Source organism: Poeciliopsis prolifica, unplaced genomic scaffold (assembly GCF_027474105.1).
Source record: "Poeciliopsis prolifica strain line A6 unplaced genomic scaffold, Auburn_PproV2 SCAFFOLD014, whole genome shotgun sequence".
Taxonomy (NCBI): Eukaryota; Metazoa; Chordata; class Actinopteri; order Cyprinodontiformes; family Poeciliidae; genus Poeciliopsis; species Poeciliopsis prolifica.
The window spans coordinates 7,695,258-7,720,590 of record NW_026562389.1 but is presented as its reverse complement, the minus strand read 5'-3'; the positions used below and the strand labels follow the sequence as shown (position 1 = coordinate 7,720,590).

General features: G+C 37.2%; 1 protein-coding gene across 1 annotated transcript; it reads right to left on the bottom strand.

The window, feature by feature from the left end:
- Window positions 1-2,035: 2,035 nt before the first annotated feature.
- scarf2 (scavenger receptor class F, member 2) lies at window positions 2,036-24,057 on the bottom strand. The gene is made up of 11 exons (XM_055039106.1): window positions 23,392-24,057; window positions 20,151-20,209; window positions 19,955-20,056; window positions 18,301-18,820; window positions 17,350-17,568; window positions 17,106-17,234; window positions 16,757-16,860; window positions 14,023-14,137; window positions 13,659-13,756; window positions 8,357-8,512; window positions 2,036-6,746 (listed from the first exon to the last, which is right to left on the bottom strand). The coding sequence occupies exons 1-11, from the start codon at window positions 23,499-23,501 to the stop codon at window positions 5,524-5,526; spliced, it is 2,835 nt and encodes a 944-aa protein (XP_054895081.1). The 5' UTR covers window positions 23,502-24,057; the 3' UTR covers window positions 2,036-5,523.
- Window positions 24,058-25,333: the final 1,276 nt, after the last annotated feature.

Below are 25,333 nucleotides of genomic sequence, written 5' to 3'. Positions count from 1 at the left end.
CAATCTTGAACAATCGTTCCCCTCTCTTTATAATTCTGTTGTTAAGTTATTACTTTTAGTCACTTTCAAGTGTAATTTGACTCTCCTTTCTTTCTGCTTTGCATTGCAGAAAATATTTGTCTTTTTCTCCCTCACTCATAAATTTCTTTCTTCCTCTGCTTGCAAGGACTGAAATGGCTACCAGATGTGGGTCCAATCTGTTCTTGTTACCATGGAAACACAGGGACTGGAATAGGGTTTTTTTTTGTTGTTGTTGTTGTTTCTTAAGTCCAAGGCTTCTGGATGACTCATGGGCCCAGAGTTTTCAAGTCTCGCTGTTTCTACAGACATGGCACGCGGAGGGCGCCCTGGGTCCAACTCCGGTTCTGGCTGCCAGCTGAGATGTCACTGAACCCCTTTCCCACATGGCTCCAACTCTGACAGTTTTTGTACAAACTTCACTTGGTGTTGAACAATTGCTCTTTTGTGCTCTTTTCTCTGGCTTCAAGTCAGCCACACAAGAAATAATGTTTCTCTCCGCATGCTGCTATCAAAATCATTTTTATGGAACTCTTACTATAATAATTAAGAAAAGGACAATCAAAACTTTAGTAACAGAGTTATCCGAAAAGCTATGAATGTACAAATGTACATGCAAACATTAAGATCCGCTGCTTTTCCCACAACATGTCAGGGATGAAAAGCTAGAGAACATGTGTCGGTATCCTCAGCTGAGAATCTCCTCCATCTGCTCGTTCTCAGCTCGCAGATGGAGGCAGTTGTGTCAACATTCCTCTCTATTCTGGCAGTAAATCTGACTTCAAGATGTTGTCACATGAAATATTGGTCTGTGTGAGGGAAAAAGGGTGGAGGATAGATCCAGTAAAAGACCTGGCTGACAAGGCTTACAAGAATTTAAAACTCAACTTTGTGAAAGTTAAGACCAGGTTCAAAGTGGATCTAAGAAGAATGAGCCAAAATGGCTTTCCTAAGACAACAGCAAATTGAACAACCTGGTGAAGCTGTATGTATTTGAATTACATGCTAATAAAATCACACTAGTAGTTAGGAATTAATTAAAGTGCCAAATTTTAAAATTTTATGTATTTTTTATGTTTTCTGTTCTGAAGCATAGCTTGTCGTGTTAGCTTGTTTTACTGTTGCGAGCAGATTTCCTCTACAAAGAGGGAGAAAGAAAAAGCTGTATGGAGAGCTGAAGGAAAGAGAACATAAAATGACAGAAGTCTAAATGCTATTCTACTGGAAAAATCGAGTCATACAAAGCATTGACAAAAATCATGGTAATAGGAGTGTCACCTTTTCTTTTGTTAAGAGCATTTACTTCCTAACATTTTTTTTTCTGTTCAGGATTATGCTTGTCATTTAGAAAACTGATTTATCTCAAGGTTTTGCCACTTATTATAAAGAGAGTCAATAAAGATGTGGTAGTGTGGGTAAATCTTAAGTTGCAGATTTGAATGCACTGCATAACAAAAACACTCCCACTTCTTCCAATTAATCATTCATCCATCCATTCATTCATCCATCCATCCAACCAACCATCCAACCAACCAACCAACCAGTCATACCTTAAGATCAGTTTTTGCTCTATCAGCTCCAAAATAAACCATATACCCAGCACATGGTTAAGTTCTTAGAACAGAGTTTCCACTGTTTTAAAACCCATGAAAGGAGCTCTTGTCTCCCTTCCTTGAGAAGCCAATCAACAGTCTCCTGGTTTCTTGTGGCCCTTTGAAGAACTGCTCTGACTGAATGCCTCAGGGCTTCTACCATGTCCCTGAGACTCAGCAGTCCAAATCCAGAGAGGCAGGAAAGGGTCATATATCATCAGTCAATGACTTGTTCTGTATTGTTCTGCATTTCTATATATATGTATGTACATTGTCAGCTTTACTCTAAAGTCACGGACTTGGAGAAAAAAATTCAATATGAGTACATGACCCCCGTCAGATCAAATATGTCACAAATAATGATGTTGTTTCTGTAAAAAGAAATTAAACTAAAGTTAAAGAGAGTATTGTTTTTCCAGTCATGGTTTCCACTTTGGCTACACATATTGCTTTTTTTATTCAAAAGAACTAAATGAACACACAGAGTTTAACAGCCATACGCTAAAAGTCAATCAAAGTTGCAGTTAAACAAATAAACAACACAAATAAAACAAAATATATCTTACAGCTGGCGACAGTTTTGCAGTTTCTTTAGGCCCTTCTTTACAAAAATGCATTGTAAGGCAATGAAACCAGGCAAAGGCCAATCAAGCAAATGACTGCAACTTAATAGTTACACAGTACTATGTTTCTAAGCATATGCACTTGTTACAACAGTGGTATTATGGTAGTATCGTACAATACTCTTTTGTATAAGATTTGCTTACGGGAAGCTGCAACAACAAATGGAGAAAGCAGAAAGGTTACACATTTCCTCTGCAGCTATAATGCCATATAATTACACTCTGCGTCATGCAGTTAAGTGTTACACAAACAATAACATCAACAGAGAACAATTACAAAGCCAATGTAAACTTTAGAGAAGGAACGTACTCTTTCTGCAGATTTGATTAACAGCCAAAAAAAGCAACAGAGCAAAACCAAAAAAAGCTGATACAGTATGAAAGCCAGTTCATTCACACCAAAGAAAACAAAGGAACCCACACGGTCATATAAGCACAGCTTACAAAGATAATAAAAAAGTACACAATGTATACAAGTAAAACGTTGAAAAAAATAAAGAAATGGCTTGTACCTTGATGAAAAAAGATAGAAACATTTTGTTAATGTAATATTCTTCATCTCAAAAAACATGCCTAAAGCAGATTATCATCATTTCCTATGCCATTAGTTGTTCATGTAGTTCAAGTTGTAAAAGCTGCTACCTGAAAACTTTATTGTTAGTATTCCACAAAAATACTTTCATGGATGTGAAGTTATGGAGTCCGCACTTGAAGTAAAATCAAGTTGCAAAATCCTTTGGCAGATATGACTTTGGTTTTACACACAAGATAACGTACCATTTAAGTTTTTGTCAAAAGCAAGAACATTCAAACATCCTCCTAAATTTAGCATAAATCTGCTGGTATTATTTAATTCTTGGAAAGCTATTTTTGTCACAAAATTTGTCTTACTGACATCTATTCAAAATAAGAATTTGACAGTGACCTGATTTTCTAGTAACAGAATGTTGAACAAAACTTTGTTTTGGTTCTCTTTTTTAGCTTAGTGGTCCAAATACACTAAGAACATTCTCTTTAATCTTAGCAAAATCCTTTCATATAAATCAACATCTGACATCTGACAAAGCTGGCCAAGTGATGCTGATTAAGTTTCACATGGAAAAAAAGCTTAGTTAGGCTGAATTTATTAATGAAGAATTAAAATGTTCTTATTTCCATTTGTGCACTTTTAACCATTGAATGAGTGATGGTTGATCAGAGTTTTTTGGGGTTTTTTTTGTATTTTTAATTGAGATAGTCATAGAAATACTCAGATTCATTAGACTAATTACAAATTTAAAATATAATACCAAGAGTAGACTGCAAAGAAACTCTTTAAGGCTGGAATGATCTTGAAAATCTTTGGTATAGAGCTTACTGCTGCATGTTGCTTTAAGCAAGTTAGAATAGAAAAATGTTAGCTTCTAGTCATCAAACTACCAATTACTCACTGTCACTGTCTGTGCATTACATGCTAATAGCTATTTTTCTGGCCCTTGTTCTTTTAAATTCCACCAGTACAACTCATAAAGCAATGAAATAAGTTTTGAACAGGTCAACATTTTTCTCAGTAAATGTATTTGTGATGGGGCTATTGACATGAAATTCACATCAACTCAGCAACAACAAAAGTATTACACATATAAACAAACAAAGTACTAAGTCTTACAAAGAAATAAATCTAAAAATGAAAGTGTGTAATAAAAACTTCAAATATAAGAACAAAAAAAGCCACACAAAGACATAGAATACCATGAAAATAGCTGAAGTCTCTTTGTAGCAATAAATCCTGCCCTCATCAGTGCCAGTTAACATTAGTTGGCTTAGTCCTAGTTAATGGCCTTTAAAAGGATTTCTTATTATCAAGGTATCATAGAAGAAGCACGTCATAATTAGAAGAAGCTCTCTCAGGACCTTCAGATCCTAATTCTGAGAGAATTAGTCACATACATGATTCTAATTGTTTTAATGTCTCAGTTAGAGCCATTGGGATCATCATTCAAAATTGGAAAGAACACCATAAACCAGCCATTGCAAGATTTCTGATAGAGGAGTCAAAAGAATAATCAGCAAAGTTCTCTAAGAGCCAATAATTAGTCACAGAAAGCTTCAGAAAGAAATTAGCAGGTACATTCCTTTTTATGAAGTAATGCACTCATCCCATGTGGCCTCAATGCACACTCACTTTACAAAACGTCATTGCAGAGGAAAAAGCATATTGATGCGTGTTTCCTGCAGAACATTTGGACAAGCCAATCAAATTTTGGGAGAGTGTAGTCTGGTCAAATGAGACCAAAAGGAATTACTTTTAATGTTATTGTACACTCCAAGTCTGGAGCATTAATGGCACTGCATATCACCCCCAAAACATCATGCAAACAATGAACCCCAATGTAGCACTCCACCACAAAGCTTTCTATTTGGGAGTGATGGCATCATGGTGTAGGGCTCCACCACAGCAATGTCACTGGTAAATTTCACATAATCAATGGAAGACTGAATAGAAAATGTACTAGAACAATACTGGTAGTAATCTGAAGATGAAACAGGGTTGATTGTTTTAACAAGACAATGATCATAAACACATTGTCAGTGAAACTGTTTCCAAGATAGTAAGTAAAATTGTTGGAATGACCTGTTCAGTGACCTGATATGAATCCATTTCAAACTTTACCCCCCTACTGAAAACAGTTTGTGTGGATGCATGGATCAAAGTTAAATTTGACCAATGCATGAGAGTACTTTTTCCATACTGGAGGCATCTTGAAATACTCTTGAAGACATTTCAGTAAGCACATTTAAAACCTATTCCCTGTGCCATTCTACTTCATTACACTTGATGCATCGACTGACTTGTGTGGATTACATTAGTTGTTGCAGACAACACATTTCATATCAAAAGCCTCATTAGAAGTGAATCTACAAAACAAAAAGAATGTTGATGTAATCAATACTCATTTTACATGCAGTAGATAAATATAAATGTGGGCTCATGGCCCAGCAGCTGAGATGAATGAACTTTTAGATAATGTCCCTGTTTACTGCATAGTATTCAGCTCTATTCAAAGTTGTGTTGCGACATGAATACATACACTTGAAAGTTAACAATGCTGTTACGGTTATCATAAAACACCCTCCTGGTGTAATTTTGTTGTGCCTTTTATGTCAAAGAGGTTGTTACTTCTGAATGCTCCTGGAGGCACTGCCCTCAAGCTGTTCATTGATTAAAAAGCTATGTTGCTGCTAGCTTTAAACAAACTGTTCAGTCTTTTAGAAAATAATTGGAAACTGCTCAGAATTTTTCCAAATACTTATTTCACTACCTGTGGTGGCATTATGGCTGTTTTTTGCTGGGGTGTTTTACTTTCAGGTGTATCAAGGGTACCACCTTTGCCTTTCTTCCTAGGTGGCTTTTTTATGGGAGTCTTCTTCGGTGTAGGGTCCAGCAGGTCCCCCGTCCTGGAGCCGTTCAAGTCCTGCTTCTCCGGGCTCTTGGCTTCGGGGGTCCCAAAGTTGTTGGTGATAGGTGCCACCATTTTCTGAAGATTGCTTGTGGTAGGCAGCAGAGGCTTGGTGGAGCCCTGCTGACTAAGTCCACTGGAGTTGGTTCTCTTGGCTTTCTGTGGAGGTGTGGGCTTCTCCTGGTTATTCTTTGGTAGGGAGAGACCATTGGTCTTTGTCAGTCCAGTCCCCTCGTTCCTGTTGATGCTCTGAGTTTTCTCTTTGAGCTGTGCGGCCAGTAAAGAGGCCGCTTCAGAATTCATATGAGGGTGGATGACCTTCGGGCTCTTTGGTGGCTCTTTAGGACTCTGCTTTGGATTTTCAACAATCTTCTTCTCAGGTGATGAGCTACGGAAACTGCTTATCATTTTTAGGGCATTTTGGACAACACCGTTGATGTGCTCCATGTGACTTGGACTGCTGTGCTCATCTCCAGACTTTTTACCTTGTAGCAGTTTGTGTTTGCTAGGCGATCCATTTGCATTAGTATCATTTCCATCCAGTTTCTTCTGTTGGCTCCGACTCTTTTCTTTTATTTTATGACGCTCTTCATTCTTTGATGAGCCGTTGCTAGTGCTCCTCTTTTTCTCCTTTGACACTGCAAATGGCCTATTCCCCCCTTGTTGCTCTGGTTGTTGAGACCCTGTTGTCTTTCCATGAATCCATGACACTTTGGGTTTAGTAGATGGATCTGGTGGCCGTGGTTTGGGCTTGCCAGGTGAAGGAGGAGGTTTCCCATTGCCCTTGGCTTCTGATGTAAGGTTACCATCACCATCTTTGCCACTGCAATCATCCTCCTTTGACTGTTTGGAGAGGCGGGCGATGCAGGCATATTGGGCAGCAGACTCAGACCCACTATTTGAAATTTCACTGTCAGAGCACTTGAGTATAGACTGCTCATTGCTTTCCGGTTTGGTGACACTCGTGTCTTTTAGTGAAGTGTACTCTCCTGCATCCTCTTTGTATGTGTCATCCTCTGAGATTTCGTCCACAGGGTTGGGGCTCTGCTTCCCTTTGCTGTCACTCGTGGATTCTGTTGATTGTTGGCAGAAGATTAGTAAGAGATACAGTAAGTTTAACTCACTTTTAGATTTAAGGAACACAACCTCAGGTGGTCAACTATGCACACTAGGCCATAGCAATTAAGAAGGCCAAATAATAAAATAAACTCCAAGGTACTCAAAAAGCTATATGAGTGTTAGTTTTAGGGGATGTAACAAATCGCCTGGCACAAGATCTGATAATAAAACATTATATTTCTCTGTCATTTCTGACTTGCTCAATACTTTACATTTGTTTTGAAAGCAAAGTATAATTTATGTAATCGAGTCTAAGCAATTGTTATTAGCCTTATATACAGAGTGTGTTACAAGAATGGCACACTGCAAACAGAAGTGGATTCTCGGTGCCGTGTACAACTCCAGAACAACCCCATGAGAATCTATACACCTCATGTTTCTTATATAGTTGGTATCTTTAGGGTTTTCTACAAATTTGTTGAAATCTTGTTTTTTATTTTCTTTGTGAATCCAATATGTCTTGTTTCGTGAGCTGATGAGCTCAACAAACTTATGTAAAAAAAAACAAGTGATTTACATACTCTAAATAAAGACATAACTGACAAACTCTGACTGGTTGAAAACATTTATAAGTGCATCTTTGACATAGTATTTCTCTCATTATAATGGCATTTGGTAAATAGAACTGTGTTTGGTAATTCTAACAGATATGAAACAACATGTTTTTATTCACATAATCTTAAGACTGTGAGAAAAAAGTATATGTAAATACACAATTCTGCTCTTCTAATCTCACATCACAGCACATAAACTGTGCTTCACTGTATGGGAGAAAGCCTGGGCTTCCTCCCATTGACTTGAATTGCTCTGGTAAAAAAAATAACTGGGCCAATCAGTAAACAGAAGAACATAAATTTTCTGTTCTGTTTTAGAACTGTAGTCTGCCTGTAGTTTTAATAATGGCAGTGGAGGAAGTAGTTCAGTCTGTGCTAAACACACTTCCAAATTTTGAATTTATATCAACATCAATAAAGTTTATTCTATTCTACTCTATTATCAGATATCTCATTCTTTTCAACAATTCCCTCTTTGCACTGGGGGGTGGTTGTTTACACAGCAGGCAATTTCTGAGAAGCATCATTTTTATGACTGATTTGATTTATAATGTCAAATTTGAGTTGGACTGATATCTTGAGTGATGATGGTTTCAAATAGTTGTTTTAATTTTCTGAGAACTAATATCTGTCATAGATCAGAAAATTCCTTCAAACCAAGACTAAGTTCCAGTTTAAAACTTTGAAAATAGAAACTAATAGAACTGGTGTTTTCCATCAAACTTCAACTCATATGCTGACTAAACCATTCCATTTCCTGTTTATACTTAACTCACTCTCTAGAGAAAACCTGGGTCTAGATGGCCTATGATTAGAAGCAAACTATCTTCATAATGAGAAATACAGAAGTGTGTGAGTCACGGGTGACACATGGGAGTTGGCCTCTTTAGACTGTATTTAGCTGTGTGTTTGCGTGTGCGTGTTTCGACCTCCTATGCAAAAGACAATCTGTAAATTTGACATGGTCATTCCAGATAACCAACTGTTTATTTGCTTATGTGATAACCGACCTTCATGCGGAACACAATAAACGGGCCCTTCATCTCCGCTCTCAAAGGAAGAGAAGGACTCCTGGGAGGACCATGAGGAGGGGGAGGGCTGCTCGGCGACTGAGGGCGGCTCAATGAAGCTGCAGTTAAAGGTGTTCTCTGGGTCGTGGTGTGCTACTGAGAAGAGAAAACAAATGCAGAAGCCAAGAGGTCATTCAAGAGTTTTGTTCTCTGTTACAAGAGTAACAATCTGTTCCTGCTCTGTGTCAATGAAGTAAGAGGAAAATGGGTTTTAGTTAGCTGTGTGGAAAAGACATTCAGGACTATATCATTCTGAATCACTTTAAACCTTAGCATTAGTTTTTTTTTTTTTGTCGTTTTTTTATCAAGGCATGTGCCAAAAGTACTGATACATGCATTTAATTTCAATAGGTTAGAATATTTCAAAGATGTCTTCAATAGTCTGTAAAACATCAATTAGCCAGCTGAATCCCAAAGTCCTGAGCAACATCAGGAAGATTGATCAGCACATCACACCAGAATCCCTGCAGTAGCTCTGATTTGTAAAGGTATGCATTTTAAAATCCTGTTAGGCACCAAATAATGTTGGGGTTATGTGAGTTTTAGTGTTGCATACGAGCCATCTATACGACTCAGGTCACATGAGACCTTTTCACACATTAGTATCAGGGCCAGAACCAAATAAATGGACACATCTTTTATTATTCTCCTCAGCTCTAGAACAAACTTCTTGAAAAGTGGAGATTTGCAAAAAAAAACCTAAACAAAAAAAAGAAAACATTACATTTAAAGTAATAAAGGTCAAAGAGAGATTTTCTCTGGTATTTTCAAAATGTCTCTGCAATTCTTTTGTTTGAAATTTGCATTTAATGCTTATCTACTTGAACTTTATCTACTATTATTGCTTTAATGTTATTTTTCTTGATGTGGTCTTCACCTATAGTCATTCATTTTTCTGTAAAGTGCATTGAATTATGTACATTAATAATGATTACAATTTTAAAAACAGTCTGTCTAATTTTACTTAAGGGTTTTAAAACTAATGTTATTTCATTTCTGTTGTCCATGCCCTATTAAAGAATTTAAACTAACAACTGATGTTGCTGTAAGTTTGAGAGCTGCATTTTAAGATTGTTCTGTTTTAAACTATTCTCCTCTTTGTTTAAAAGCAATGTAAGCCTTCTTCCAATGAATCTTTTTCTCAGTCTCAATGTAGGTCAAATCCTGTTTCCCTCTCCATGCCTCCCAGCCCCCATCAGTCACCACAGCATTCAGCTGACCCTTCATTCTCAGGACAGCTGTGGTCTCTAACGCATACTTGGAGTCAGTCTTCCCATCTGGTGTGAACAGTTCAGTACAGACTAAAGCTGCTTTCCCCGTTAACTTAACATGAGCAACCACATCAGATGCTCCAGTTTACATACCCGATGACACATGGGCCCATCCATTTGTTTAAGCTTCAGATAAACTGACTGCAGACAGATTTACAAGACTTTACAACAAGTTTGTTCAGGGATGAATTTTTGCAGTTGAAGAGTTTGTTTTTTTTTTTTCCCCCAACTTTAGTGGTCTTTATTTGATAGTGTTTGGACAGGAAAGCAGGTTTCAAGAGAAGGGGAGAACATGAGGGCTGCATCGAGGACAAGGCCTCTGACTATGGGTCACTTCTGCAGTTCATGTGTTTTGATTAGGGAAAAAGTAACAAACACAGTGCTTCTACAAATCATTTTAGAGTTATATAAATCCAGAGGAGATCTTTTGCCTCTCAGTTATGATAATTTACATATATGTTTCACGAAAGTTCACACAACTTTAATATATCATTTTGTTTCCTCATCACTGACAAGCACATTTTCTAAATTGGTAAGAAAAGTTTATGGAAAGACACCAAGATCAATTTAAATAATCTTAAAATGAGGATTGAAACATGGGTGGAAGAAGACCTCATTAACTTGTTGGTACTGAATCAAGATAGTTTAAAATAAATTGTGCACTGCTCTTGCCAAAATATGTGCTTTCCAAGAGCCTTTCACTTGAAAGCTTCTTCTAGTTGGAAAATCTTAATCTTATCAACAATAAGAGTTAATAAAGACGAACTCTAAAAATCACTTTTCTCTCCATATTTTTTTTTCTACCAAATTGTGTTTTAAACCTCTGAATTGAATCTCAGAAGTGCATCTCTACTTTTTTCTGTGTTCACAAGAGAATGATTGGGGCATTTAATTTGCAACACGCCACTTTCTTCTACTTTGGAGTAAAAATGTCAGAGGAAAGTTTCTCTAAACCACTAAATGTTACTTACAAAATATTATTAGAAGAAAATAGCTTCTCCCAAGTTTAAAGCAAAGTTTAGTAACAAGCTGTTATAGATTATGGAAGAAAAATAACCAGTTATGTAATAAGGCTTTTTATAAACTCCGTTATCAAGAATGCTGAATGAATAATCAAGAAGAAAAATATTGACGAAGACAGGAAGAGTGTCCTGTTTCTATTGTAAGATTAGCAATATGGAGTCAGAGACACACAGTCACTGAGGAATGCAGAGTAGCTAACTTATGCAAAAACCTCAGCAATGCTAATAAACAAGAAAACACATGCATTATTAGATGTATGCAATGCAGGACAACAGCCTCTGAAAGCTCTCTCTTGAAACCAGAGGTTTAGTTCGGAACATTGCCTTGAAGATTCATCGCCACAATGATCCCTCCCTGCATGAAGGCCTGCACACAACAGCGCATTATTGACCTATCACAGCTGCACAGCACCAACACCGCAGCTGCTCTGTGGGGCTGAGGTTGTCAGGAAACAAGAACGGTGGAATACAGAAAGAAAATTACTTGAAACTTGACGAAGTTCTCCGGTGATTACGATGTGACAGCAGTTACGGAAATAAATATGTCTTAGCCTTTAATGTTTAGTTTTAAAAAAATGCAGTTTAAAACAAAATACACTTAATGAGATCCAGTATGTCTTTAGGAAGAAAACCTTGGATCACACCATTTCAAACTATTCAGCTTTATAGGGTGAGAACACTCCTGTCACACACACACAGACACACGCACACACATAATTACATAGGCAACAGTTCCACTCTGACCTCTGCATTTGCAAGTCAGTTTTTCTCTGAACAAATTAAGATGAAACAACAGATGGTGAAGCTCTTTGCACCAATTTACAAGAAACAATTTGGAAGCAGAAAATGCACAGAATGCCAGAAAGACACAGAAAACGCAGGGTGTGGAGTAAATACGCTCAGAGTGGAATGCTAACCTTCAAGCAAACAGCCTCGGTTTGTCAAACACATTTCTCTGAAGCTAGCAATGCAAGGAGTAAATCTTTTCTGTTTCCTATTGCTTGACCCCGTTATTCCTTCTTTAGTTTTGCCTTGGCACATTTATTGACACTGACCATAGAGAGGATAAATCACAGCTCTGACACACACTAAAGTAAGTTTGACCACTTCCTGTTTCCAGCCCCAATGGGCCCCTTCTGGAATGCATGTGTTCAGGACCGTCTAGCTCCTGACAGAGTTACTTTCTAAATGTTGCCAGATCACACTTCAGTGGGCAGCTCGACAGAAAGCAGAGGAAAGCAAAACATGGAACAGAACACACACAAAAAAAAGAAGAAACATTGAATATTCACATTAAGTAATACTTGATATGAAAGTTTTTGTTTTACGATTTACAAGTGGTTGATTATTCCATAAACCTGACATTTCTGACTGTTGCCATTAAAATATTTTATATGTAGCTTAAATATATTCCCACATTCTCCTTTCATATTATGAATAAGAATGTGATCCTTCATAACATAAATGATCACATTCTCCACATAATCCTGCAGTACATAGGAATTTATGATGATGAAAACTCTGTCTCCATACTGTGATGGAATTCATATTGCAAGCAGAATTTAAAGAAAGAAAACAACATGCAGTAAAACAGTGAAGACACAGGCTTGGCAATGATGGGAAGCTATTTTGCCAAAGCAACATAAAATTACACTGATAGGTCTGTTGTTGTTTCTGGTTCTCCTTCCCTCCACCCCATCACACTATTGTACATTAGCTGTACTTTTATTGGTGTACAAACATGCAGGACAGCATCACAGCTTAAATATTTTTCACTGCAGACAGGCGCCACTGTTGTACTTAAGTGGTATGGAAATTTAAAAGTGTTTACTTAATACTTACCCAGAGGTCAGTGACCATAACAACACCTGACTTAACTTTGTAGCAAAGATACATTTTTGACATATAGATTTTTTTTGTGATTTTAAGGAAACACTGGGAGTCATTGTGTAGAAATGGAGGGGGTAGCATCATTCCTTTTAAGTTTAAATAGTTTTAAAGCTACAGTGGTCATGCTAGAAATGTCATACTTGTTAAGACAAATAATACATTTAATGATAAATTCTATTATTTTTGTGGCATGTTTGCCACAAAAATAAAAGTCCACCACACTAAAATATTAAAATGCTGAAGCTTAAAAATGTCTGAAAAACTGAACAAGAAAGTTCAGTTTTGCACAGGCAAATCTTGGTTGCCTATGCAAACAGGATTTTCTTGAAAAAAAAATCTTATTGGTGAAAGTTTTTGATCAGAATAGGCTTTTCATTTTGAATTAGGCAAAAGGGCAAATCAGAAAAATGACAAATTGTTTGCATAAGGGGGTTGAAAGATATCTCCTTTGACTACAATGAAAAAGACTGCGCTCACAGACACATTTGTCACACACACACCACGAGACCTCCGCATGTAGCTGCGACGTCTAACCAAACAGTATGGCCTTTGATAGAGCGTCACACACCAGCAGACGGGCCCCTGAACAGCTACTTGCCATTATTAAACAATACAACCTCCTAGTCAGTGTAAGGAAAAGAGCATATTTTTTTGGGTGGGAGGAGAATGAAAAGGGGCAAAGAAAATGAGAAGAAAAAAAGTTACATGATTAGGGTCGTAATAATATGAACACATGGCATTTGAGAGTGCCAAGAATAATAAGGGTCTCTAAAACCAGTACATTCCTTCTAAATGAAACCCCACATTCGCCTGCCAGCCAACATACACGTTTCAACTCTATTCATCATCTACAGAGCAGATGAAGGTAGCACTCAAGGAAAAGTCTCACACTGACAGTCATTTATGGAGGTACTTCTCTGCGTTTTAGTAAACATTTGTAAAGTCAGGCCTATTTGTTTTAGGAATAAACTTTCTCCGTCAATAAGTTGAATACCATAACATATAGTTTTTGGCTGGGAAGTGCTGGGAAATGAGGAGAAAAAAGCTTTTGAGGCTTACCGACTACTTTGGGCAGTTTCTGTCGCCTCAACGGAATACGGGGAAGTTTAGTGCTGATTCGGCTGAATCGTCCGCACAAAATCCGCTTGGCTTTTTTGCTGTTGGTAGAGTTGTCTCAGTTAGCATTGAAAAGGGATGATGCCATGGAAATCTAAATGAATCATTGAAAACAGGCATTTTTAAACCTGGCACTTTGCTTCCTTGGAGGGCTCATGCACCAGCTTTTATCCATATGGCAATGTCAAATAAAACCACCCTTTGTTATCATACCCCTTTATTTTTGTAACGACTGTCTGTATGCAAGATAAATTATAAAACACAATGTTACTTTATATTTTAATCAGAATTTCCATTTATCACTCACTTGTGGTCGTCTTTGTCTTGACAGAGGCAGCAGCAGCACAGTAGAGAAAGTAGGGCAATTAGTAAAAAGGAGACCAAGGATCCAGCTGCGATCACACCCATCCGCTGGTTGGGCTCTGAAAGATAAAATGTAGTAAGTAAAGGGTGTGCCACATGTGTGCAGGAAATGCCAGTTTCAAAAAAACGACAGTCAAATTCAGTCCATTTTTATAACTTACTGTAAAACTACATTCTACCTGAGCATGGGAACTAAGTCCAAGCACTTGTATGTGTAGGATTTGTATTAATGTGATGCCTTGGTGTTGCATAATTCCTCCCCAAAGACATGTAACCACTTACCCCTTCATTGTAGATTTCCTGCAGTAACCTTCCTCCCCTCGTCCTAAACTCTCATCGTTAAATGATTTATTAGCACCCCTCCCTCTCTCAAATAAGATACACCCCAAGGATAATAAGCATTGTATTTCACAAGCATGGACAGTGCGTTGCACTTGCAAGGATAAATGAGAATTAGATGAGGAAAAGTTTCTTCAGTTAGGAGTCAACTGACTATCATAAATAATGCTAAAGTGTGGGTGTGGCAGTTTGTAATTGCTGATTTTGAAAGAGGAGTTGTGCAAGAATGACAAGGTCTTATAATATCACTGACCAGCCTGTCAACATCCATCTTTCCTGTGGCCAAAAATCGCTGCGATCGCTGTGTGCTCTAACCCAATATGCTTCATGCCTGTCTGAAAAAAAATGTCTTTCCAAATCAACACCTTTTGGGAACGCAAAAGGTGTTGATTTGGAAAGACATTCTTTTCAGATTTGTCTCAATTTCAGTTTCTCTATTTCTTTCCATCTTTCAATCCCTATTTCTTTTAGTTTTTCTTCCTTCCCTCTCTTGTCTCTACTCTAGCTGTGAAGAACAGAGCCAACAAACACAGCCATAAAAAGGACATCAACTTCAGTCTGGAAACGCAATCAAGGACCCTGAATCTCACCCCAGACCTGAAAAGATGTATTTGTTACTATGAAATGTGAATGCAGTAAATGGTTAATGCACAGAATTCATTCATGCACAGTCATTCTCGAAACATTCTGTTAGTCTGATGTCTAAAGAATACACTAATCAGCTGCTCTGACATGAACATATAAACTCAGGGTGGACCATGTCTGCCTTCTTTCAGATTTATCTGGTGATTGTGGAGACAATTAAAGTACAATGAGTTGCTACCATGTTTAAGAAACCAGTCTGAGATGATTTGTGCTTAAGAAATGGTGAAATCTCCCTCCAGAAGTAGCTATCAGAAGATATTGGTGTGCCCACATTTGCTTCACCCAGTGCAAAGTGAATTGCTATGATAGTTTGCTAAAAACTGGAAAAGGTAATGCCAGTTCCTTTGAGATCTCACAATGCTTGTCTTGTGTCATGATGTGACAGAACTTGACAAATCAGTCAAGTTGCTGTGAGCTGCACAGAAGAGAAAGAAAAGCCATATGCGGCTCGCAAGTTTCTCATTAGTAACTCCTGGTCTAACTAATGAGTCCCCCCACATTACAAATGCTTCTGATCACACCCTGATCAAGGCGATCATGTTTTAGCCAAGCTGTTTCAAAAGAAATGTTATTCAATTCAATTGAATTCAGATCAATTTATTTATACAAAGCCAATTCACAACAAATATTGTCTCAAGGAACTTTACCAAACAAAATATACAAATATTTTAAATTCAATTATACATAACTTCCAATTGATCTGAGCTATCAAACAGTACAATATGCTCAATTAATCATTCAAAGTAGATGTTTCATTTTCATTTTATGTTCACACAACTATTACTTACTGGTTAATTTCTCTTTCTTTCCAGACCATTTATTTTGAAGTTAGTCGGTACATAAAAATCTTGGTTGATCAAAAGTATTTAATATTTAGACAAACCTGTCTGGTACTGACAACCAGGTTAATTGAACTTCCTTTCTTTTCTTATTGATTCTCAAGTTTGAACATCAGCAAGTTGTCTTTACCATATTTACAAACATTAGGGTTGTAATAATATGAACGCATGGCATTTGAGAGTGCCAAATAGTGTGGCACTCTTTGCCATGTGATTGACTTATATTTTTGTTAACAAGCATACATATTCTAATGTACTTGTAGTATACTTTTTTCTCAGTTTTTTGACATGGGGATTTCTTTCAAAAGCACAATGATACCAGTGCCAAAGGCAGCACATGCATTTAATCTCAAAAGTATTGCCATAAAAAAATTTTTCTAACAGTAGCTACATCAGTGGCATAATAAAAGTTCTCCCAAAAATATTTGCCGAGTGCATTTTCTCTGACATCATTTACCCTTTCTTCTACTTCAGTAAGTCTTTAAGCTGACATTTGTAGTTTATGAAGAACAGATTTTATAACATAAACACATCTCCATTAGTTTTTATGTTTTAAGTATCTCTTAAATTGACTCCAAATGGATAGACCACTAGAGATTAAAAAAAAAAATCTCCCTGTTTTGCCAATAAAAATTCTATTTATGCTATCTATGTGGATAGAAGTTGTAACTGCAACAGAAAATTTCACTGTTGTCTAAGCATTATTGTGGATACTATTTGAATTTAAAGACTTAGATTTTAATCCAAATCTAAGGTTTTTTTTATCAATGGCAACAAAACAACAAAACTTTAACCAGGTCATTTCTGATTAAAGCTCTAATAAAAGAAGGATGCATTTAAAACAATTATTCTTACGGAGATGACAGGCACCAGACACAGGGTCACAGTTCTTGTCATTGCAGGAGCAGGTTTGGTTGCAGTTGACTCCATACTGTCCAGGCTGGCAAGTCTTATTGCAGCTTGAATGAGGAAGAGAAATGACAGCAATGCGTTACATGTGTAAAATTGAACAAGATAGAGAAAAAGGCCTGGGAGAACCCTCAAACACTAAAAGAGTCTACAAATGTAAAATAAACTCTTTTGTTCCCAAGATATATGACTGTGTTGCAAAAGTAAAATGAAAATGATCAAATCTTTTCACTATAAAGCTGCCAAGAACATAAACATGTTCTCTTTTTACACTATGCACTACCTTATAACTTACTAGATGCCATAAAAGCCTGGGTCACAAAGGCACTCTCCAGTGACAACGTGACAGATGCCATTAAAACACTGGCTGCAGTTGTTCTCACAGTTCTCGCCATATGTGCCGTTGGGGCAGCGCACCTCACACCTATCACAAATAAGAAGCATGACACCAGTTCTGTTAATTTAAATTATATTGACCAAATGGCCTATAAAATGGATCTATAAAATTAAAAATAGGTAAAGAAAATGTTTGGTGTTACCTGTCCCCAATCCATCCTGGATTACAGTGAGAACATTTGCCATGAATGGGGTCACAATGGTGACCGTCCTTACAAGCGGGACACACTTCCTGACAGTTTTCCCCAAAGAAGCCCTTGGAGCAGAGCTGATCACATCGTGTCCCATTCCAGCCTCTGTCACAGGTGATACACCGGCCCTCTGTCACTTTACAGGGTTGTTGACCCTTGCAGTGTCCACACCTGACGGCATTCAAGAAACCAGATGCAGAATTATAGTATCAAAATCTAATTTTCATCTCAATATTGAAAGTTCAAAACAGTCCTAGTCTTTAGATTCTGGATGTAATATAGTAAAGTATATTTTAGATTGTGTAATACATATAAAGAATAATGTTTTCACTTTGAAATGTTAACTGACAAAATGCTCATGTAATATGCTAATGACACTTTAAATTGTCAGCTGAAGCATTTTCTGTATTATTGTACCAAATCCTGTTTTACACCAAGTGCCATCACTCACACATATCATCTCTGCTTCTTCTGCACTAAATAAATGAAAAACACTCAAAGCAGGAAGGCAAAAAAAAATAAAAAAATACCAAAAAATAAATTGTAAAATTAGCTTTGAAAAGATTCAATTGGAATTTGACCATTAATCTCTGATAGGTGTCTAATACATTTGATTGACATAGGGAAAAGTAACATTATGTCTTTTGAAAATTGTCTATTACGATATATTCAACAAAATAGAATGTTTTTTTTTTACAGTATTTGCTCTACTGTTCTTAATTATTGGATAATGTGAAAACCAAAATAAGTATTTTTCCATTATTGTTCCTCACCATGGATTGTTACAAATCATTTTTCACGCCATAAACACACAACAATATGGATTTGAAATAGAAACCCTGTAAACTGCTTCTTGTGTTTTAAAATGGTACATTTACTTTCTGATAGACATTTTCTCCCCACCTGTTTCTGCAGTTTTGGCCATAAAATCCAGCAGGACATGGCTCCCTGCAAAACTTCCCACGGTATCCTGGAGTGCAGGTGCATGACCCGTCAGCCTTGTTGCACTTGCCATGGATGCATTGGCACACTCGATCGCACCGAGGACCCCACATCCTGTCTTTGCACTGGCAGCGTGTCGTGTACTGCTCGCACGGCGAGCCGTTACAGTTGCACTGGTTTGCACAGTTCCTCCCCGTCCATCCAGGATGGCACAGACATCGCCCCGTATTCACGTCGCAGACAGAATTTATGCTGCAGTAGCACATGTTGTGGCAGTGTGGACCCCACCACCCAGTGTGACAGGTACATTTTCCTGTGTCTTGGTCACAGTTGCCCTTTTGGCACTGACAAGCATTCTCGCAGTTGGGTCCCCAACGATTGTGGTTGCAGGTGCACTTGCCAGTCAAATCATCACACTGGCCATTAGGGTAACAGTTGCATCTTCCCTTGCAGTCAGGGCCCCAGAACTGGGCAGGGCACTCTGTTAAAGCAAAGTAAAATCAGGGAATGTGAAAACTGTTATTGCATTAGGATGTTAAGTAATGTACGTTAAATCTTTGTAGATTCACACTGAAAAGACAAATGCAAACATACAGATGTTTGCAAATGTATGTTACATAATTATGCTAAATAAACATAATTTTTTCTTCATGAACACACATAAATTATATTTTTGAACTTATATATATAAACCAGAGAGAAGGAGAGAAATACTTGATTTGTGCTCTTCAAATTGATTGATTGATCCATTCAATTAAGTGCAAGAACGCTTGTATGATTTACAACAATGATCCACTGATGATTTTACTTACAGTTTGAAGAGGTTACAATGCAATTAATTATATGAGGGCTGATTGAAAATTAGCATATTTAATACCGTTGTATTATGTATAAGCATGCTTATATTAAAGTGAACAAAGCAAAATTGCTGAAGTTTATTGGTAACACTTTCATCTGGGTATTTCCCCTGAACCTGTTTCTTCTGTTATCTGTTTAGGGTAAGAGACAGATTTTTAAAAAATTTTTTTAATCATCATTATGTGACCAGAAACACTAAGTCTCTTTTCGAAGGAGACTTGGCCAACATGAGATGATGAATGAATACTGTAAACAAGTAGTCTGCTTCTCTTTTAAATGTGATTTCTTATTGTTTTTTGTCCTGTGTTAGTTCAGTTGATTTCTTGCTCTCTTCTTTCAAAAGTTTGTATTGTTATTTTCTGTAGTAAACTACCTTAATTCATCCACTCTTTATGTTATTTATTTAATTACAAGTAACATGGCATATCAAGATTTTTTCTCTCTTTAGAACCACAAAAAATTTTCACATTGTTTCAAATTCATTGCGCGAAAGGCCTTCTGAAAAGTATTAGAGTGAGTAGTTTTTTCCATCTCAATTATTAATTTTTTCTAAGCACCATACATTTCAGAGTTTAATTTTGTGTTGTTCCTTTTTTTTATTGTATATATTACAATTTTCAATGCTTTGGGCTCAACATAAAAAGTTGCAAAGTGGCACTTATTCCAAAAATGTGTTCATACAGTTTTTTTTAGGATCCAAACGAAACAGAAAATTCAGATATCTTCCACCTAGAAAGGTGAAAAAATAAGGTCTCACTTGTGTCACAGCTGGCTCCAAAGTATCCATGTCGGCAGCGACATTCATTCGCCCTGACACACACCTCATTTTCCTTACAGGTGAAGTTGCCTTCACAGATGGCTGCAATGAAGAAGAATAGTCCAGATTATAACAGTTGCTCACACAATGAGCTGTTTGACATGTTTTGATTAATGCAAGACCTATTCCAACGTACGTGTCAGGCATTCATCTCCCAGCTGCCCCCATCCACTGCAGCAAACCAATCTTGATGACCTGGAAAAAAAACAAACTGGAAGCTATGAGACACCGAACGAGAGGGCAGAGATAGAGCACTGCACTGAAATGAAGTAAAACAAACACATATCAAAGAGGCAGCATCCACACCCAGCTCACGTCTCTTTGAACTTACAGTTTCCCACTTCTGCCAAAGTGCACAAAAGATCAAATGTAAAGCACATTTGTTGTATAATTACCCCCAATATGATTAATTATAGTCTATATAAATAAATACACTCCATCATCTATAACATCTGAGTTAGTGCAGTTTATCATGTTATCTGACTCTTCCCTGTGGGGAAGGAGCGTGAATATTCAAAGAAAACATTTTGCAGACAGTTTTAGTCTTGACAGGAAAGGACGGATGTGTCTCCTTTCCTCCCTTGCCTGTGACCTCTTTGGGCCCCTGCAACACGTCAGCTTCCTCTAATGCTTTGAAGATGGCGACTCCTCAGAACGAAAGGAGCAAAGCTGTGCTTATCCTGCCCAAACAGGCACGTGTCTAGATCTATCATCAATAGTACTTCTCAAAAGAGTGAGATAAGACAAATTATGAATATCATTTGTGGATTTTGCATTCATAGCACCAGGTTTGATTCATCCCCCACCTTCTTACATTTTAGCACTGACTTTAAATCATAATGATATAGATTCGACAAGGAGTCTGGAGCATTTCTCAGAGATTTGTATCCATTCTGACATGTTATTGTTGTGCAGTTGTAGCAGATTATTGGCTATATATCTGTGACGAGAAGTTCATGTTTCACTATTTTCCAAAGGTGTTTCATTGAATTGAAATCTTAGCTAACCGGTTGTGGATCGGTTGGTACTGGTACTAATGAGCATTGTGTGCCAAGAAAATATCCCTGCTACCATTGCATTACGTCCACCAGCCAGACCCAGTGATCCAAGACACGCTGTTTATTGTGTTTATATGAAACTCTAACACTGCCGTGTCAGTGTTGTAGCTGAAACTCATCAAACTGGCATCACTTTTCAAATTCATTCCCGCATACATTGGTTGAGCTACTGTTGCTTTGTTTAATCTCAAACCAGTCTCCCAGTTCTACTCTTGTCCCTGACAATAACAAAGCATGTTGAGTCTATTTTGTAAAGACAAGTGTGAAAATCCCAGCAGTTTCTGAAACATTGAGGCAGGAAAGGACTTATGTGGTGTGGCACCAGCTTAAGCTTCAGCAACTGGTTTTAGCCATATCTATAATCACTGAGTTTCTATAATTTATTTGGCTTAAATAATATTAGTGTTAATCACAATACTTATTGATGTTATTTTTCAAATATTATATGTGAGTCTTTACTATTCACTTGAAAGTTCTGGAAGCAACCTGGATTCACTGGTTAATTTGTGTTTGACGAATTTTTGCATGTGTGTCTGTTTATTACCATAAAACTTATAGATCATGGGCTTCCATAAGAGCTCTGTTTTTCTATTTCTGATTCAGAAATATATTGAAGTTGACAGCTTTTTTGGTTCTCAAGCATTTCAGGCAACAGCTAGATTAGAATGCAATGAGTGATCAAAGGTCACATCATGCCCAAGTTAGGCTATTATTCTCATTCCAGCTAAATTCAGCTGCTGATTTGGCAAAGTGAGATCATGGTGGATATGCTTACAATGTGCATAAATTCTTCTCAGTTCCCCCAATTCATATGATTCAGTGAGGAAGGCAAAATGACTATTTCAGGCATACTCAAAAACAAGAAATGCTCTTGCTCTATTCTTGTTTGGAGATTATTTTCATGCAAAAACTGAAAAGCAGATATGCCAAGCTTTGATGAATTGCAATCTTCAAGTATTTATTTAAATTTCTATTGTGGTTCTTTACAGTACCATGAATGATGCCAAATCTCATTTAGATCATATTAAGAGATTTAAAGATTTTTGAGGCTAAAGAGACATATGTTTGACATTTAGTATATAAAACAGGATGTTTGTCATTAGAACAATCAAGACTTTTTCTTTCCTTGATTTAAATTCCAAGTTCCATCATGACTAGCAACACACACAGAGCCTCCTGAAATCATATTATTTGTTAATCCAGTCACCCTTTGCCAAACTTGTTGGAACCCCAGGCCAGAGAGGAGAAACCTAGACCAGTTATTTTTTAAGAAATATTATGTAAACACAATTTTATGTTATGAAAGAACAACGCCAGACTACTTCCATTGTGAAGGCTTTGGAAATTAATGTGAGTGCCTTCATCCAGATAACCTATTTTTAGTGTGATCACAATAAGCTATATTTACTGCACATAAAAATTCTACATATTAAAACTGCAGTGAAAAATACAGCTCATTCTGAGACAGAATAAACACAAACTTAAATAAACCAAATAGACACAACATGACATGAGATTTTTTGAGAATAAAGAAATACTAGCAAAAGATTTGTATCTGTTTGTCGACTGTTTCTTTTTTTTTTTTTTTTTTTAGAATTCATCGACATCACTTCCACATGTTTGGAAGTTGCAGTCCGTAATTGTGGACTTGGATGCCTTCCTTTTAGATATGAAGCCAGATATGCAGAGGCTTGGCCAAAAATCTTCAAGAAATTCAGATTTGCAGGCAAACCAACCGGCATTCAACTTCTTTAGAGTTCCCTTGCTTTTTAAAAGGTAAAACTTGACTTTTATAACTAATTGGTTGCATAAAAGGTTGCCACGAAGCCAACAGAGCGCCACCTACAGATAAAAACACTCCAGATGTACATGCACATCTGCACAGCTGCCTTCTTCAATGAACTCCTCCCCCTGCGCCTGCTACAGTGAACAGAAACCGCGTTATGCACCTCAAAAAATAGGTCAACGTGGATAGCTTTAAAATAATGCTGATGATTATAAAAACAACATACAGTTTTAAGAAGTTTCATGATGTCGCAATGGCGAGAACCGATCGGAAAGTAGAACCCTCGCAAAACTTATTATAAACTTTTGTCACCTGTACAGTTTAATAACACAAAATAAGACAGCTGACCCCCATTCACGAGTTTTATGTAGCTGCTTTCATCTCTGTCTTAATTATTTAAAGCAGACTCGCAGAAGCAAAACCTGGACGTTCATGTTTATGTTTATATTTAAGTAGTTTTCAGTATGTAAAACTGAAAACTACTGACATAAAACGCATACAAGCAGTTATATCCACCCAGCATGGATTCTTACCCGGGTGCTTTGCACACATTCCTGCCTTTAACGTTGAGTTCTTGGCTGGAAACGGAGCAAAAGAAAAGACAAAGCAGCGCAGCGGCAGTAAAACAGTTCTTTACTTCCATTGTAAGAGCAGCAGCATCCTAATGTAGACGCTACTCTTACTCCACATTTCCCCTTTCTCCAACTTTTTTTTTTCTAATCGCGATGTTTCACTCTTCTTTTTTTCACCTCTGTTTCTTTCATAATCCAGATGCGATCACAGTTTATGCTTAATGAAAAAAAAACCTCTTAAAATCCTCGGAAATTAGGTGTCCCAGCACCGAAGCCGCCGAGAAATTCCGTAATCCCCAGGATAGTTTCAATAAAACAGAACAAAAGTAAAAATTTTCAAATCAGCTGGTTCTCTTGGTGCCACTTCGTTGCGTAGTTTATTCCATAATAGTTCTGCAAAATCCCGAACCGTAGCCTAACGGACTCCCGAGTCATAAAACAAGACATTCCTTAGATGAAGAAAAATCCCCATCAACTTGTCTTGAAGGGCGTTTAGATTGTTGTTAAACTTTAGAATAATAAAACAAAACAAAAACAAAAACAAACAAACAAACAAAAAAAGTCCAATGATGGCTTTGACTTCACCCTCCAGAGGAGAAGCACCTAATCCGTAACTTTCGTCCTTCTCTTGCGCTCTCAGGAGTGGCAGAAGGGAAATTCCTGATTTGTTACTCTATCTTTGGCTTTGTGCGCCATGCCTCCGCCACCAAAATTTACATAGGCCTTCATGCAACAGGGGCGCAACGTGGTCTGCTGTAATGGCCCAAGTTAAAACAAATACATAAACGTAAAATAAAATCCTTTTTAAAAGCTATGCAATATTAAACTACAATGACTGAATTCGAAGGAAATCGTATTATAATTATTATTGTTATTATTAGCATTATACTTATTATGTGTGTTATATTTCCCATAGGATCAAATGTATCAGTTTAGATTTGTCATAGTCCAAACAGACTAAAGACATAACTTAAACATGCAGCATCTGACCCGTAAAACATTATGAAAAACTTTTCCTCCAAATCATAATGCATGGAAAAAGTGTGCCTTTGTCAGGCAGTGGAAGGCGCATAGGCATTACATGTGGTGCAATAGCTCCCCCTTCAGGTCCAAAATGATGCCGGCATATGGCATCTTCAGTAACCTCTGCTGTGACTGAGAGCGTAGATTCCTGTTACCTACGCAGTCAGTGTCATACAGAAAAGCACATTTTTATATTTTGTCCCATTTCATCCACAAATTACAATGAATTTGATTAGGATTTTATTTCACAGTGTGTAACTGTAAAGTAAATAGAACATGGTAAACGGCTTTCAGTTGCGCTTTATTTTTAGAAAAACAATCTGAAAAGTGTGTCATACATGTGCTTTTAATCCCCGGAGTTTCTGCTTTTGCTGCAATTAAAACTGCAGTCCTTTTGTGTTGTGTCTCCACCACTTTTTCACACCGAGAGACAATAAACTCCATCAGTGTATTTATAAACAGTAATATTCAATGTTTCTGGAAATTCTTAAATTTAGGTCTGGACTTAGACTGGGCCTTTTTCAGACTTGGTTATACTTCAATCTAAATTCTTGCATTGTAGTCCTGACCATAAGTTTAGGGTTGTTGTCTTGCTGAAAGATGAGCATATCCTGATCTTGCAACAATCACATTTTGCAATGCAAAAAGTGTGTTTAGGGTAATATGTTGAAGTGTTTCTTCACATATGGTGTTTCATATGAAAACAAAAAAGTTTAGTCTTGATCTCTCTGAATAGACTACATTCTCCCATGTTTGCTGTTTTCCCCATATGCCATCCTAAACTGTAAACATCCCTTTTACAGTAGTTTATTTTTGCAACAGTTTAATTAATGCTAGATTTCAGGAGTGTAGAACCAAAAGATGTGCTATCAAGCTGTGG

Bases quoted from the DNA above. Each gene is read 5' to 3' on its own strand.
- scarf2 (XM_055039106.1), bottom strand. From the start codon at position 23,501: ATGGAAGTAAAGAACTGTTTTACTGCCGCTGCGCTGCTTTGTCTTTTC. The intron at 14,138-16,756 runs GTAAGAATAATT...TTTATCTTTCAG, and splicing joins GTCTGGTGCCTGTCATCTCC to AGCCCAACCAGCGGATGGGT. The intron at 6,747-8,356 runs GTCGGTTATCAC...AACAATCAACAG, and splicing joins TTATTGTGTTCCGCATGAAG to AATCCACGAGTGACAGCAAA.